This window comes from Oncorhynchus mykiss, chromosome 15 (assembly GCF_013265735.2).
Source record: "Oncorhynchus mykiss isolate Arlee chromosome 15, USDA_OmykA_1.1, whole genome shotgun sequence".
NCBI lineage: Eukaryota > Metazoa > Chordata > Actinopteri > Salmoniformes > Salmonidae > Oncorhynchus > Oncorhynchus mykiss.
The window spans coordinates 60,910,157-60,922,579 of NC_048579.1; the positions used below are offsets into that span (position 1 = coordinate 60,910,157).

At 44.7% G+C, this 12,423-nt stretch overlaps 1 protein-coding gene across 2 annotated transcripts in view; it reads left to right on the forward strand.

Annotated features, from left to right (window-relative positions):
• The window catches only part of LOC110490488 (muscarinic acetylcholine receptor M2), a 75,288-nt gene extending 66,333 nt beyond the window's left edge, over window positions 1–8,955 (forward strand). For both annotated transcript variants that reach the window (XM_021563897.2, XM_036944878.1), the window contains one exon: window positions 7,291–8,955. In XM_021563897.2, the coding sequence (XP_021419572.1) occupies window positions 7,355–8,872 (1,518 nt within the window). In that variant the 5' untranslated portion in view covers window positions 7,291–7,354 and the 3' untranslated portion in view covers window positions 8,873–8,955. The remainder of the gene's footprint in view (window positions 1–7,290) is intronic.
• The last annotated feature ends 3,468 nt before the right edge of the window (window positions 8,956–12,423 follow it).

Consider the following 12,423-nt stretch of genomic DNA (forward strand, 5'->3'; position numbering starts at 1 on the left):
AACAAGAGCACCTCCTCCCAGCTGCCCACTGCACTGAGGCTAGGTAACACGGTCACCACTGATAAATCCATGATAATCGAACATTTCAATAAGCATTTCTCAACGGCTGGCCATGCCTTCCTCCTGGCGACTCCAACCTCGGCCAACAGCTCCGCCTCCCCCCACAGCTACTCACCCAAGCCTCCCCAGCTTCTCCTTCACCCAAATCCAGACAGCAGATGTTCTGAAAGAGCTGCAAAATCTGGACCCGTACAAATCAGCTGGGCTAGACAATCTGGACCCTCTCTTTCTAAAACTATCCGCCGCATTGTTGCAACCCCTATTACCAGCCTGTTAACCTCTCTTTTGTATCGTCCGAGATCCCTAAAGATTGGAAAGCTGCCACGGTCATCCCCCTCTTCAAAGGGGGTGACACCCTAGACCCAAACTGTTACAGACCTAAATCCATCCTGCCGTGCCTATCTAAAGTCTTCGAAAGCCAAGTTAATAAACAGATCACTGACCATTTCGAATCCCACCATACCTTCTCCGCTGTGCAATCCGGCTTCCGAGCCAGTCACGGGTGCACCTCAGCCACGCTCAAGGTACTAAACGATATCATAACCGCCATCAATAAAAGACAGTACTGTGCAGCCGTTTTCATCGAACTGGCCAAGGGCATGTTGTCTGGACCTCTGGCAGTCTCCATGGGGGTACCACAGGGTTCAATTCTCGGGCCGACTCTTTTCTCTGTATATATCAATGATGTCGCTCTTGCTGCGGGCGATTCCCTGATCCACCTCTACGCAGATGACACCATTCTGTATACTTCTGGACCTTCCATGGACACTGTGCTAACCAACCTCCAAACGAACTTCAATGCCATACAACACTCCTTCCGTGCCCTCCAACTGCTCTTAAACTCTAGTAAAACCAAATGCATGCTTTTCAACCTTTCGCTGTCCACACCCGCCTGCCCGACTAGCATTACCACCCTGGACGGTTCCGACCTAGAATACGTGGACAACTATAAATACCTAGGTGTCTGGTTAGACTGTAAACTCTCCTTCCAGACTCATATTAAACATCTCCAATCAAAAATCTAATCTAGAATCGGCTTTCTCTTTCGCAACAAAGCCTCCTTCACTCACGCCGCCAAACTTACCCTAGTAAAACTGACTATCCTACCGATCCTCGACTTCGGCGATGTCATCTACAAAATAGCTTCCAACACCCTACTCAGCAAACTGGATGCAGTCTATCACAGTGCCATCCGTTTTGTTACCAAATCACCTTATACCACCCACCACTGCGACCTGTATGCTCTAGTCAGCTGGCCCTCGCTACATATTCGTCGCCGGACCCACTGGCTCCAGGTCACCTATAAGTCTATGCTAGGTAAAGCTCCGCCTTATCTCAGTTCACTGGACATGATAACAACACCCACCCGTAGCACACGTTCCAGCAGGTATATCTCACTGATCATCTCCAAAGCCAACACGTCATTTGGCCACCTTTCCTTCCAGTTCTCTGCTGCCAGTGACTGGAACTAATTGCAAAAATCGCTGAAGTTGGAGACTTTTATTTCCCTTACCAACCTTACCCTTGTGAACTATCTAAGCAGCTAACCGATCAGCCCACCCAATCTACCTACCTCATCCCCATACTGTTTTTATTTTATTTACTTTTCTGCTCTTTTGCACACCAGTATCTCTACTTGCATCTGCTAAATTGTAACTATTTGCTCCTATGGCCTATTTATTGCCTACCTCCTCATGCCTTTTGCACACACTGTATATAGACTTTCTTTTTTCTACTGTGTCATTGATTTGTTTATTGTGTTATTGGCTTGTTTATTGTTTACTCCATGTGTAACTCTGTGTTGTTGTCTGTGTCACACTGCTTTGCTTTATCTTGGCCAGGTCGCAGTTGCAAATGAGAACTTGTTCTCAACTAGCCTACCTGGTTAAATAAAGGTGAAATTAAAAATTAAAAAGCTTCCCCTGGTCTAATAGTTTCCCTGGTCCTACAGATTCCCTGATATTATGGTTCCCCTAGTCTTATAGTTTCCCTGGTCGTTTAGTTTCCCTGGTCGAATAGTTTCCCTGGTCGAATAGTTTCCCTGGTCTTATAGTTTCCCTGGTCTTATAGTTTCCCTGGTCTTATAGTTTCCCTGGTCTTATAGTCCTGGGAGAGCCTGATGAACTATGGGTCGTCCTGCCCCTGAGCTGGACACCCCACTGAGTGGTTTTTAGTAAAAAGGTTTCTTCCACTCCAGCTGTCGGCCGCCGAGCTCTACGCCACTGGTATCAGTGGGATGCTGGGATCGGGACTGGGCTGGAAGGGCAATGCCCATTGGTAATAGGCCTGAAGCAGGGATAATCTAGGCCAGCTCATTAAGCTCAAGGGGGAGGCGTGAGTTGGGCAAGACACATGTCTTGGTGGTGTGATCTTTGACACTGTAACTTTCTCATTCATCATTATTCACAGGATTATCCGTAATTATGGTAGCATCCAACATGACACAATACATTATTTACCATTAATTTCTATTGGGCACAAAATAATCTGAAACACAACCAAAACAAACTGCAAAGGCATCCAACAAGTTTGTAGTCACAAGGTTGATGTCGTCATTACGTGCTATGAACATGGGACGAAAAACTTTTGACTACTTTATTTATAAGGTCAATGATTTGGACCCTTAGCTTTTAGAGAGAAAATAAATATTACTTGTTGAATACCATCTAGGTCACATTTTATTTGGATAGTGTGGATACTTTACAGATGGTCATACTATCAACACATTTTCTGTTGATAAGCAACTGCCTGCTAAGGTTAGGGTTAGGGTTAAGGTTAGGTTTATAATAAGGGTTAAGGTAAGGCTTAAGTTTAGGGTTAGGATAAGGGTTACGGTTAGGGTTAGTAGATAGTTAGTTGAAATGTTACTGATAGTCTGTAGAGCATCTATAAATAAAGTGTTACCCATTTAGTCAAATGAGCAGCCAGACTGCAGCCCCGGGTCAGGCATGAGGCATCTGTGTCCCATCCTCTCAAGGGAAATGTCAAATACTGACTGGCTGGGCTCCCTAGAGTGTGAATGCAATGTCTTCAGCAGGGTGATGTCACCATGACAAGGTGAGGAGACATTTAGAAGAAGACTTTCTCTAGAGGCCCTTAAGCAACATTTATGTGCCATGGATCTGCAGAGAGGGGATTTGTGACTGTCTCTATTTGATTCCGGAAGGGCAAAGCTTTGGCTGTTATGGCAGAGATTTCAGGTGTAGGACGAGGCTTATGTTAGCTGGAGGTGGACAAAGATGTGCCGAGGGACATACTGACTACCCCATCCTCAGTCTATCCTCACTGAATCATCCACTTCCTTTCTCTAATCCACTTCTCTCTAGTGTACCACAAGTGTGTCCTGTTTGTATTGTTTGGATGTTTTAACATATAAATAGGTGGACTTACACATTTGATGGGGATTAGTCCAGCTTAGCTCTGTGCCTAATGCAATGATTAGGGATTTCTGTCAGAGCAGATAAGTAAATTACTGTATCGCTAGTTATTCAGAGGCTGTGTTCAACTGTTAAAGGGGAAAAAGCCTAAAAGAAGGACCTAAGATAGAAGGAGCTGTTCAGTGTCAGTTAATGACCTGTCAGCCAATACCTCCTCATTAAGTCCCATTCACATCAACCAATTGTGCATGGTGACAGTCAAACAGGTCCCTGAACCATCCAGTATCACAAAACAACTACTCAAAGTGACAAATTAGAGAGACAATCTGAGTAACTCAGTCAGATGCTGTACACCAATTGAGATCGCCCTGCCCATCAGCTGAACCACTATTAGATGTAGCAAACGTGCAGAGCCTCCCTCTGAGAGCATGTTCCCTCCAAACACTTTACCGTGAGACTGGTTGTAAAGGTTTTCCTACTCCTCTTCTGAGGAGGAGTAGCGAGAAGGATAGGAGGACCAATGCGCAGCGTGGTAAGTGTCCATATCGTTTAATAAAACAAACTGAACACTCAATGAATACAAAACAATAAACGTGAACAAAACCGAACCAGTACTGTGTGGCGAACAAACACAGACACGGAAACAATCACCCACAAAACAACAGTGAAACCCAGGCTACCCAAGTATGATTCTCAATCAGAGACAACTAACAACACCTGCCTCTGATTGAGAACCATACTAGGCCGAACACAGAAAACCAACCTAGAAACACAAAACATAGAATGCTCACCCAATTCACGTCCTGACCAACTAAAACAAACAAATAACACAAGAAGTAGGGTCAGAATGTGACACTGGTAGCTTTGTCCGATTCAGGCTAACGGGATAGACTACAGGCCACGAAACAAGGTAAAATACTAGGGGCCTGAAAACACATGGATCAATTTGTATTTTCTTTGAGCTGCAGAGCCAGTCCCCCAAACATCTGGATATAATACTACCAGCTCTTACCTGCCTGAAACACATCTGGATATAATACTACCAGCCCTTACCTGCCTGAAACACATCTGGATATAATACTACCAGCTCTTACCTGCCTGAAACACATCTGGATATAATACTACCAGCTCTTACCTGCCTGAAACACATCTGGATATAATACTACCAGCCCTTACCTGCCTGAAACACATCTGGATATAATACTACCAGCTCTTACCTGCCTGAAACACATCTGGATATAATACTACCAGCTCTTACCTGCCTGAAACACATCTGGATATAATACTACCAGCTCTTACCTGCCTGAAACAAAGCTGGATATAATACTACCAGCTCTTACCTGCCTGAAACACATCTGGATATAATACTACCAGCTCTTACCTGCCTGAAACACATCTGGATATAATACTACCAGCCCTTACCTGCCTGAAACACATCTGGATATAATATTACCAGCTCTTACCTGCCTGAAACACATCTGGATATAATACTACCAGCTCTTACCTGCCTGAAACACATCTGGATATAATACTACCAGCCCTTACCTGCCTGAAACACATCTGGATATAATACTACCAGCTCTTACCTGCCTGAAACACATCTGGATATAATACTACCAGCTCTTACCTGCCTGAAACACATCTGGATATAATACTACCAGCTCTTACCTGCCTGAAACACATCTGGATATAATACTACCAGCTCTTACCTGCCTGAAACACATCTGGATATAATACTACCAGCCCTTACCTGCCTGAAACACATCTGGATATAATACTACCAGCTCTTACCTGCCTGAAACACATCTGGATATAATACTACCAGCTCTTACCTGCCTGAAACACATCTGGATATAATACTACCAGCTCTTACCTGCCTGAAACACATCTGGATATAATACTACCAGCTCTTACCTGCCTGAAACACATCTGGATATAATACTACCAGCTCTTACCTGCCTGAAACACATCTGGATATAATACTACCAGCTCTTACCTGCCTGAAACACATCTGGATATAATACTACCAGCTCTTACCTGCCTGAAACACATCTGGATATAATACTACCAGCTCTTACCTGCCTGAAACACATCTGGATATAATACTACCAGCTCTTACCTGCCTGAAACACATCTGGATATAATACTACCAGCTCTTACCTGCCTGAAACACATCTGGATATAATACTACCAGCTCTTACCTGCCTGAAACACATCTGGATATAATACTACCAGCTCTTACCTGCCTGAAACACATCTGGATATAATACTACCAGCTCTTACCTGCCTGAAACACCTCTGGATATAATACTACCAGCTCTTACCTGCCTGAAACACATCTGGATATAATACTACCAGCTCTTACCTGCCTGAAACACATCTGGATATAATACTACCAGCCCTTACCTGCCTGAAACACATCTGGATATAATACTACCAGCTCTTACCTGCCTGAAACACATCTGGATATAATACTACCAGCTCTTACCTGCCTGAAACACAGCTGGATATAATACTACCAGCTCTTACCTGCCTGAAACACATCTGGATATAATACTACCAGCTCTTACCTGCCTGAAACACATCTGGATATAATACTACCAGCTCTTACCTGCCTGAAACACATCTGGATATAATACTACCAGCTCTTACCTGCCTGAAACACATCTGGATATAATACTACCAGCTCTTACCTGCCTGAAACACATCTGGATATAATACTACCAGCTCTTACCTGCCTGAAACACATCTGGATATAATATTACCAGCTCTTACCTGCCTGAAACACATCTGGATATAATACTACCAGCTCTTACCTGCCTGAAACACATCTGGATATAATACTACCAGCTCTTACCTGCCTGAAACACATCTGGATATAATACTACCAGCTCTTACCTGCCTGAAACACATCTGGATATAATATTACCAGCTCTTACCTGCCTGAAACACATCTGGATATAATACTACCAGCTCTTACCTGCCTGAAACACATCTGGATATAATACTACCAGCTCTTACCTGCCTGAAACACATCTGGATATAATATTACCAGCTCTTACCTGCCTGAAACACATCTGGATATAATACTACCAGCTCTTACCTGCCTGAAACACATCTGGATATAATACTACCAGCTCTTACCTGCCTGAAACACACGTAGCTTATCAGGTACAGGGTGAAAGCATCAAGTGAAATGGTGGAAGGAACAGCATAGTGAGAGAGTGTATTGGTACTGTAGATGAGGGGAGCTCCTGCTAGGTCTGCATGGCCCTGTTAGGCCAACACATAATCACTGCCTACCAGTAATAGATTTCATTTCATGTAGGATAACCTAACACAACACAAGAGAAAAATGAATTGGTCTGTCAATTCAATTGTTTTTTTGTAAACAATAGGTGGAAACACATCTCATTTCCGGTGTTGTTTTCTTTTGTTAAGACTAAAAGGGTCTTCTCTTGTAACTGTTGTCAGTATGTAGCTTCCTCTCCAACTTCTGGTTGTCTCGTTGTCCTGCTGAAAGTATCTCCTCCCATGTAGGCTACAATAGTTTTTGTTTACCAGGCCTGTTTTAAACAGCAGTATACCACCAGTAAGTTGTTGAATGTCTTGTTTTAACTCGACAATATGATTAGTCCTCATCGTTGTTTGTAAACAACTTTGTTTTCATAGCACATCTCCGCTAATCATCTTGTCGCACACATTCATTATTATTAAATAAAGATAAATGTTAATTATGTTATATGTGTGGAAGTAGCCCTAGTTTTCAGTAGTTTCCCCAAATTTGAATTTTGATGTATGCATGTAGGATAGTTAATTATCTAATCCATTATTTTCCTGTTTCCCTCCATAGGTGCAAAGGCGATTCAACGCCTGAACTCCAACTGAATAGAAGAACATCCCCAAGACCAGATGCAATGGAGATGTTCAATTTCACCAACTTCACCTACTGGAATGCCTCAGAAGGCACTGACGCAGGGCCTGTCACTGAACCCGAAAGCCCATACAAGACTGTGGAGGTGGTGTTCATCGTATTGGTGGCTGGGTCCCTCAGCCTGGTCACCGTTATTGGAAATATCCTGGTCATGCTTTCCATTAAGGTCAATAGGAACCTACAGACTGTCAACAACTACTTTTTATTCAGCCTTGCATGTGCTGACCTAATCATCGGGCTGTGTTCCATGAACTTGTATACAGTATACATAGTGATTGGCTACTGGCCCTTAGGGCCTGTGGTGTGTGATCTGTGGCTAGCCTTGGACTATGTAGTGAGTAACGCATCTGTCATGAACCTACTCATTATCAGTTTTGACAGATACTTCTGTGTCACAAAGCCCCTCAGCTACCCTGTCAAAAGGACCACCAAGATGGCAGGGATGATGATTGCTGCTGCCTGGGTCCTGTCCTTCATTCTGTGGGCCCCGGCCATCCTTTTCTGGCAGTTCATCGTGGGCGGGCGGACAGTGCCTGAGAGGGAGTGTTACATTCAGTTCTTCTCTAATGCAGCAGTCACCTTCGGCACAGCCATCGCAGCCTTCTACCTGCCCGTTATCATCATGGTCATTCTCTACATACAGATTTCTATAGCCAGTAAAAGCCGGGTAAAGAAGGAGACCAGGAAGCCGTCAGGGCCCAACCCAGAGGCCCTGTCCCACGAGCAGGCAAGGGCCAGTAATACTGCCAAGCCCATCAACAACAACCTGACAGCAGAGGACACAGAGCAGGGCACGACCCAAGCCACAGATGACGTGGCAAACCAGCACGAAGGTAAACAACAGAACGGCAAGGGCCCGTCCACCACGGGTGGAGAGGAGGAGATGGAGGGTGAAGACGGGGGAAGGGAGAACTGTGCCCACGGAGAGGAGAAAGAGAGCTCCAACGACTCTACATCTGGCAGTGCAGCGGCGTCCAACCACAAAGAAGAAGAAGCGGTGCCATCCAGAGCAAACTGCAACACCGAGCTCGTTCAGCAGCCAACCCGCCACCGGGCCAAGGCAGGCGGCTCCAAACTCACCTGCATCAAGATTAAGACCAGTTCTCTCAAGGGGGACTGCTACACGCCCTCCAACGCCACGGTGGAGATCGTCTCCGCCGCGGAGAAGCAGAACCATGTGGCGCGGAAAATCGTGAAGATGACCAAGCAGCCGCCCAGGAAGAAGAAAGCACCACCGTCTCGGGAGAAGAAGGTGACCCGTACCATCATGGCCATCCTGGTGGCCTTTGTGGCCACCTGGACCCCTTACAATGTCATGGTGCTCATCAACACCTTCTGCTCCAGCTGCATCCCCAGCACAGTCTGGACTATCGGCTACTGGCTGTGCTACATCAACAGCACCATCAACCCCGCCTGCTATGCCCTCTGCAATGTCACTTTCAAAAAGACATTCAAACATCTCCTCCTCTGCCAATACAAAAACATTAGGTCAGCTAGATGAATATAGATGCGAGTGTGCGTGTGTGTGTGTGTGTGCGTGTGTGTGCGTGTGTGTGCGTGCGTGCGTGTGTGTGAGAGAGAGAGAGAGAGAGAGAGAGAGAGGGAGGGAGAGAGAGAGAGAGAGTTAGAGAGTGACAGAGAGAGAGAGAGAGATAGAGGGAGGGAGAGAGAGAGAGAGAGATAGAGAGAGAGAGGGAGAGAGAGAGGGAGGGAGAGGGAGAGAGAGAGAGAGAGTTAGAGAGTGACAGAGAGAGAGAGAGAGAGGGAGGGAGAGAGAGAGAGAGAGAGAGAGAGAGAGGGAGAGAGGGAGAGGGGGAGAGAGAGAGGGGGAGAGGGAGAGAGAGAGAGAGAGAGAGAGAGAGAGAGAGGGAGAGAGTGAGAGAGAGTTAGAGAGTGACAGAGAGAGAGTGACAGAGAGAGAGAGAGAGAGGGAGAGAGGGAGAGAGAGAGAGAGAGAGTTAGAGAGAGAGAGAGAGAGAGAGAGAGAGAGAGAGAGGGAGAGAGAGAGTGACAGAGAGAGAGTGACAGAGCGAGAGAGTTAGAGAGTTAGAGAGTGACAGAGAGAGAGAGAGAGAGTTAGAGAGAAAGAAAGTGACAGAGAGAGAGAGGTTTATGATGTGGTCCCTTTCCTTTGTTTTTACTCTACGGCTCATAAGAGAACATGTATCCTACAGCCATGTTGGGTTTGGCTCTGATGAATGAGATTTGTGATGCAACTGTTGAGACATAAAACTTACAAAGAAGCACACAGCCAGGAGAACAAATAGACCGAACTTGAAAAGGACAGTTGGATAGAGAGCTCTGCACTGCACAAGACAAAATTCTAAGGGAAAATAGGGCTGACTGAATTCACAAACTTCCCGTTTGAAATTCAGTGTAAAAAAAAGAAACCTGTATATATCAATGTATACGCAAAATCTGTGTGTGTGTGTGTGTGTGTGTGTGTGTGTGTGTGTGTGTGTGTGTGTGTGTGTGTGTGTGTGTGTGTGTGTGTGTGTGTGTGTGTGTGTGTGTGTGTGCATCAGTCTGAGCGTGACAGAATGATCCATCACACAGTTTCAGTGAAGATGTCCGCCAGTAAAGACAGCACAAGGACATACAGAACATACTACAAACTGTTATCTGTATGCCGGTGGCACTCTGTGTTGGCGGCACACAAAGCAGAGCAGCTTGTCTAAACTGCCTCTCTGACATGTTCATATACGACTGAGTAATATGGCTGGGAGCCTTCCTATCTCCAGGGATGGACCATAAGTGGCCCCTGAAGGGCATAGCAGGACAGAGACCAGGCCTGGCCAGGGTCACCTCTCACCACAACGCAGGACTGAGGTTAGGAAACTTGTTTGAAAAAGTAGATTCTTCCCACCAAAGAAAAAGGTGGAAAATGAGTAAACAAATAAATAGATCATGTAAAAATACATCCAAAAAGGCATTGTTCAATTACATTATTTAGCTTGCTATTCGTTTTCCACATACTTTTAGATGATCAGCGATTTGATCTCTAACAATTCATTACATTATGAATTTGATGTTTATTTGATTGTATATTAAGAATTTTTTTTTTGTCATATGGTCTACACTCTTAGAAAACAAGGTGCTAACTAGAACCAAAAAGGGTTATTTGGCTGTCACCGTAGGAGAACCCTGTGAGAACCCCTTTTGGTTCCAGGTAGAACCCTTTTGGATCCAGTAGAATCCTTTTGCGTTCCATGTAGAACCCTTTCCACCCAGTTCAACATGGACAACAAAAAAGGGTTCTCCTATGGGGACAGCTTCAGAACCCTTAATGAACCTGTTTTCTACAAGTGTGTTGATGCTTGGAGCTTGTAAATACATTCAGAGGGTGGCAGTTGGCAGGGGCTTGGAGCCAAAGCCTATTCAATTATACAGGAAGGGATCTTGTGCTTTTCCAGGGGTGAGTTGGATATTCCTCTGAGATTGGATTTTCAACAGAATTTAATCCCGCTGTGTTGCAGATGTTACCGCCTGTGACGAGCCTGTTGTATGTCAGTCCTGACTGATAATGAAGAGAAAGATTGAAGAGGATTGTATTTTGTCTTGCTGTCATCAGAGGTGGTTTGTATTCGTTAGGTAGGGGTTACCAAGGTTGTAGAGTGATTGATAGAGTGTCATAGATTTAGAGGTTATTTCAGTGCATGTTTCTGTTGTTACCCCAGAATGGGGTTATATACCAATAATCACAGGCCATGGCCTTGTGAATTATAAGGGCTACTCGATGTTAGATGTACTAATTAATCTACATCTGTGTGTGTGTGTGTGTGTGTGTGTGTGTGTGTGTGTGTGTGTGTGTGTGTGTGTGTGTGTGTGTGTGTGTGTGTGTGTGTGTGTGTGTGTGTGTGTGTGTGTGTGTGTGTGTGTGTGTGTGTGTGTGTGTTTCATCACATGAATATAGATGAAGTCATATGTAATGTTTATGTATGTGTTTTTGAGATCACAGTCTAATGATGTTAGAAATAATACGACACTAGAATTCCCATGGTTTTGTGCCATACTATTTGTGTCCATATATGTCGTCCACACCGTATGCTGATCTCCAACACAGTCCATGTATCTCTAACATGCTAATGTATTCCAATTTAAGTAATGAATATAAAGCAGCCATGGGATGGTCGCCACGTTGGTTGCTAGGGGGGCTTAACAGAAAATGACACCCGCATTGATCAGCCCCTTAAGGCAGTCTCCTTAAAGAGAGATATGGGACAGGCCTTTAATGGAAACTCACCATGAGCCTGATCAGATTATAAAATGATGTGGAACACCTACTGGAGATTAAAGATTGGCTATTACGTGCTCGGTTTACACAGCCCCTCCCCTCCCATCCCACTTAGTGTCCCACTTCCTCCTGATCCCGTTTTGTGTGACTGTGACGTCCACTATATCAGGGCATTGTTTAAAGGCCCGTGAAACATAAGGAACATCATATTTGCATTTTCTATCTATCTATCTATCTATCTATCTATCTATCTATCTATCTATCTATCTATCTAATCTATCTATCTATCTATCTATCTCTCTATATATATGTCTCTCTCTCTCTCTCTCTCTCTCTCTCTCTCTCTCTCTGACATTGTCCCCCAGTGTCTCCTCCCCCTTAATGACATTGTTATGACTAACATTGCCCCCAATATTGGAAAGATAAAAGACAACGCAACCTACTGCAAATTCACTAGAGGCGTCAAAATAACACAACATTTAGGTCATGAGTAATTATTAATAAATTCTGCTTTTAATGGAAATAGTGATGGCAAAGGAAGTGGAAGAGGATGAAGATCATCTGAATCCTTGCAATCTTCCTTATTTAAATGCAGGTTATCCTCTGGAAGCCTGGCACGTATAATTCAGTCAATCTGTTTGACTGCACGAGCCCAGCAGTGTGCGAGAGGCATCCATCCAAGTTCACAATCCAGCCATCCGTCAGGTTGATAAGTGGACCCATGTCTGGGTGTCATCTGTCACACGTCTCAGTGGTTGGTGTTGGTAAGAGCCTCCTAGCTTCCCAGAACGGAACGTCTGATTCAGCTCAGGCTAAGC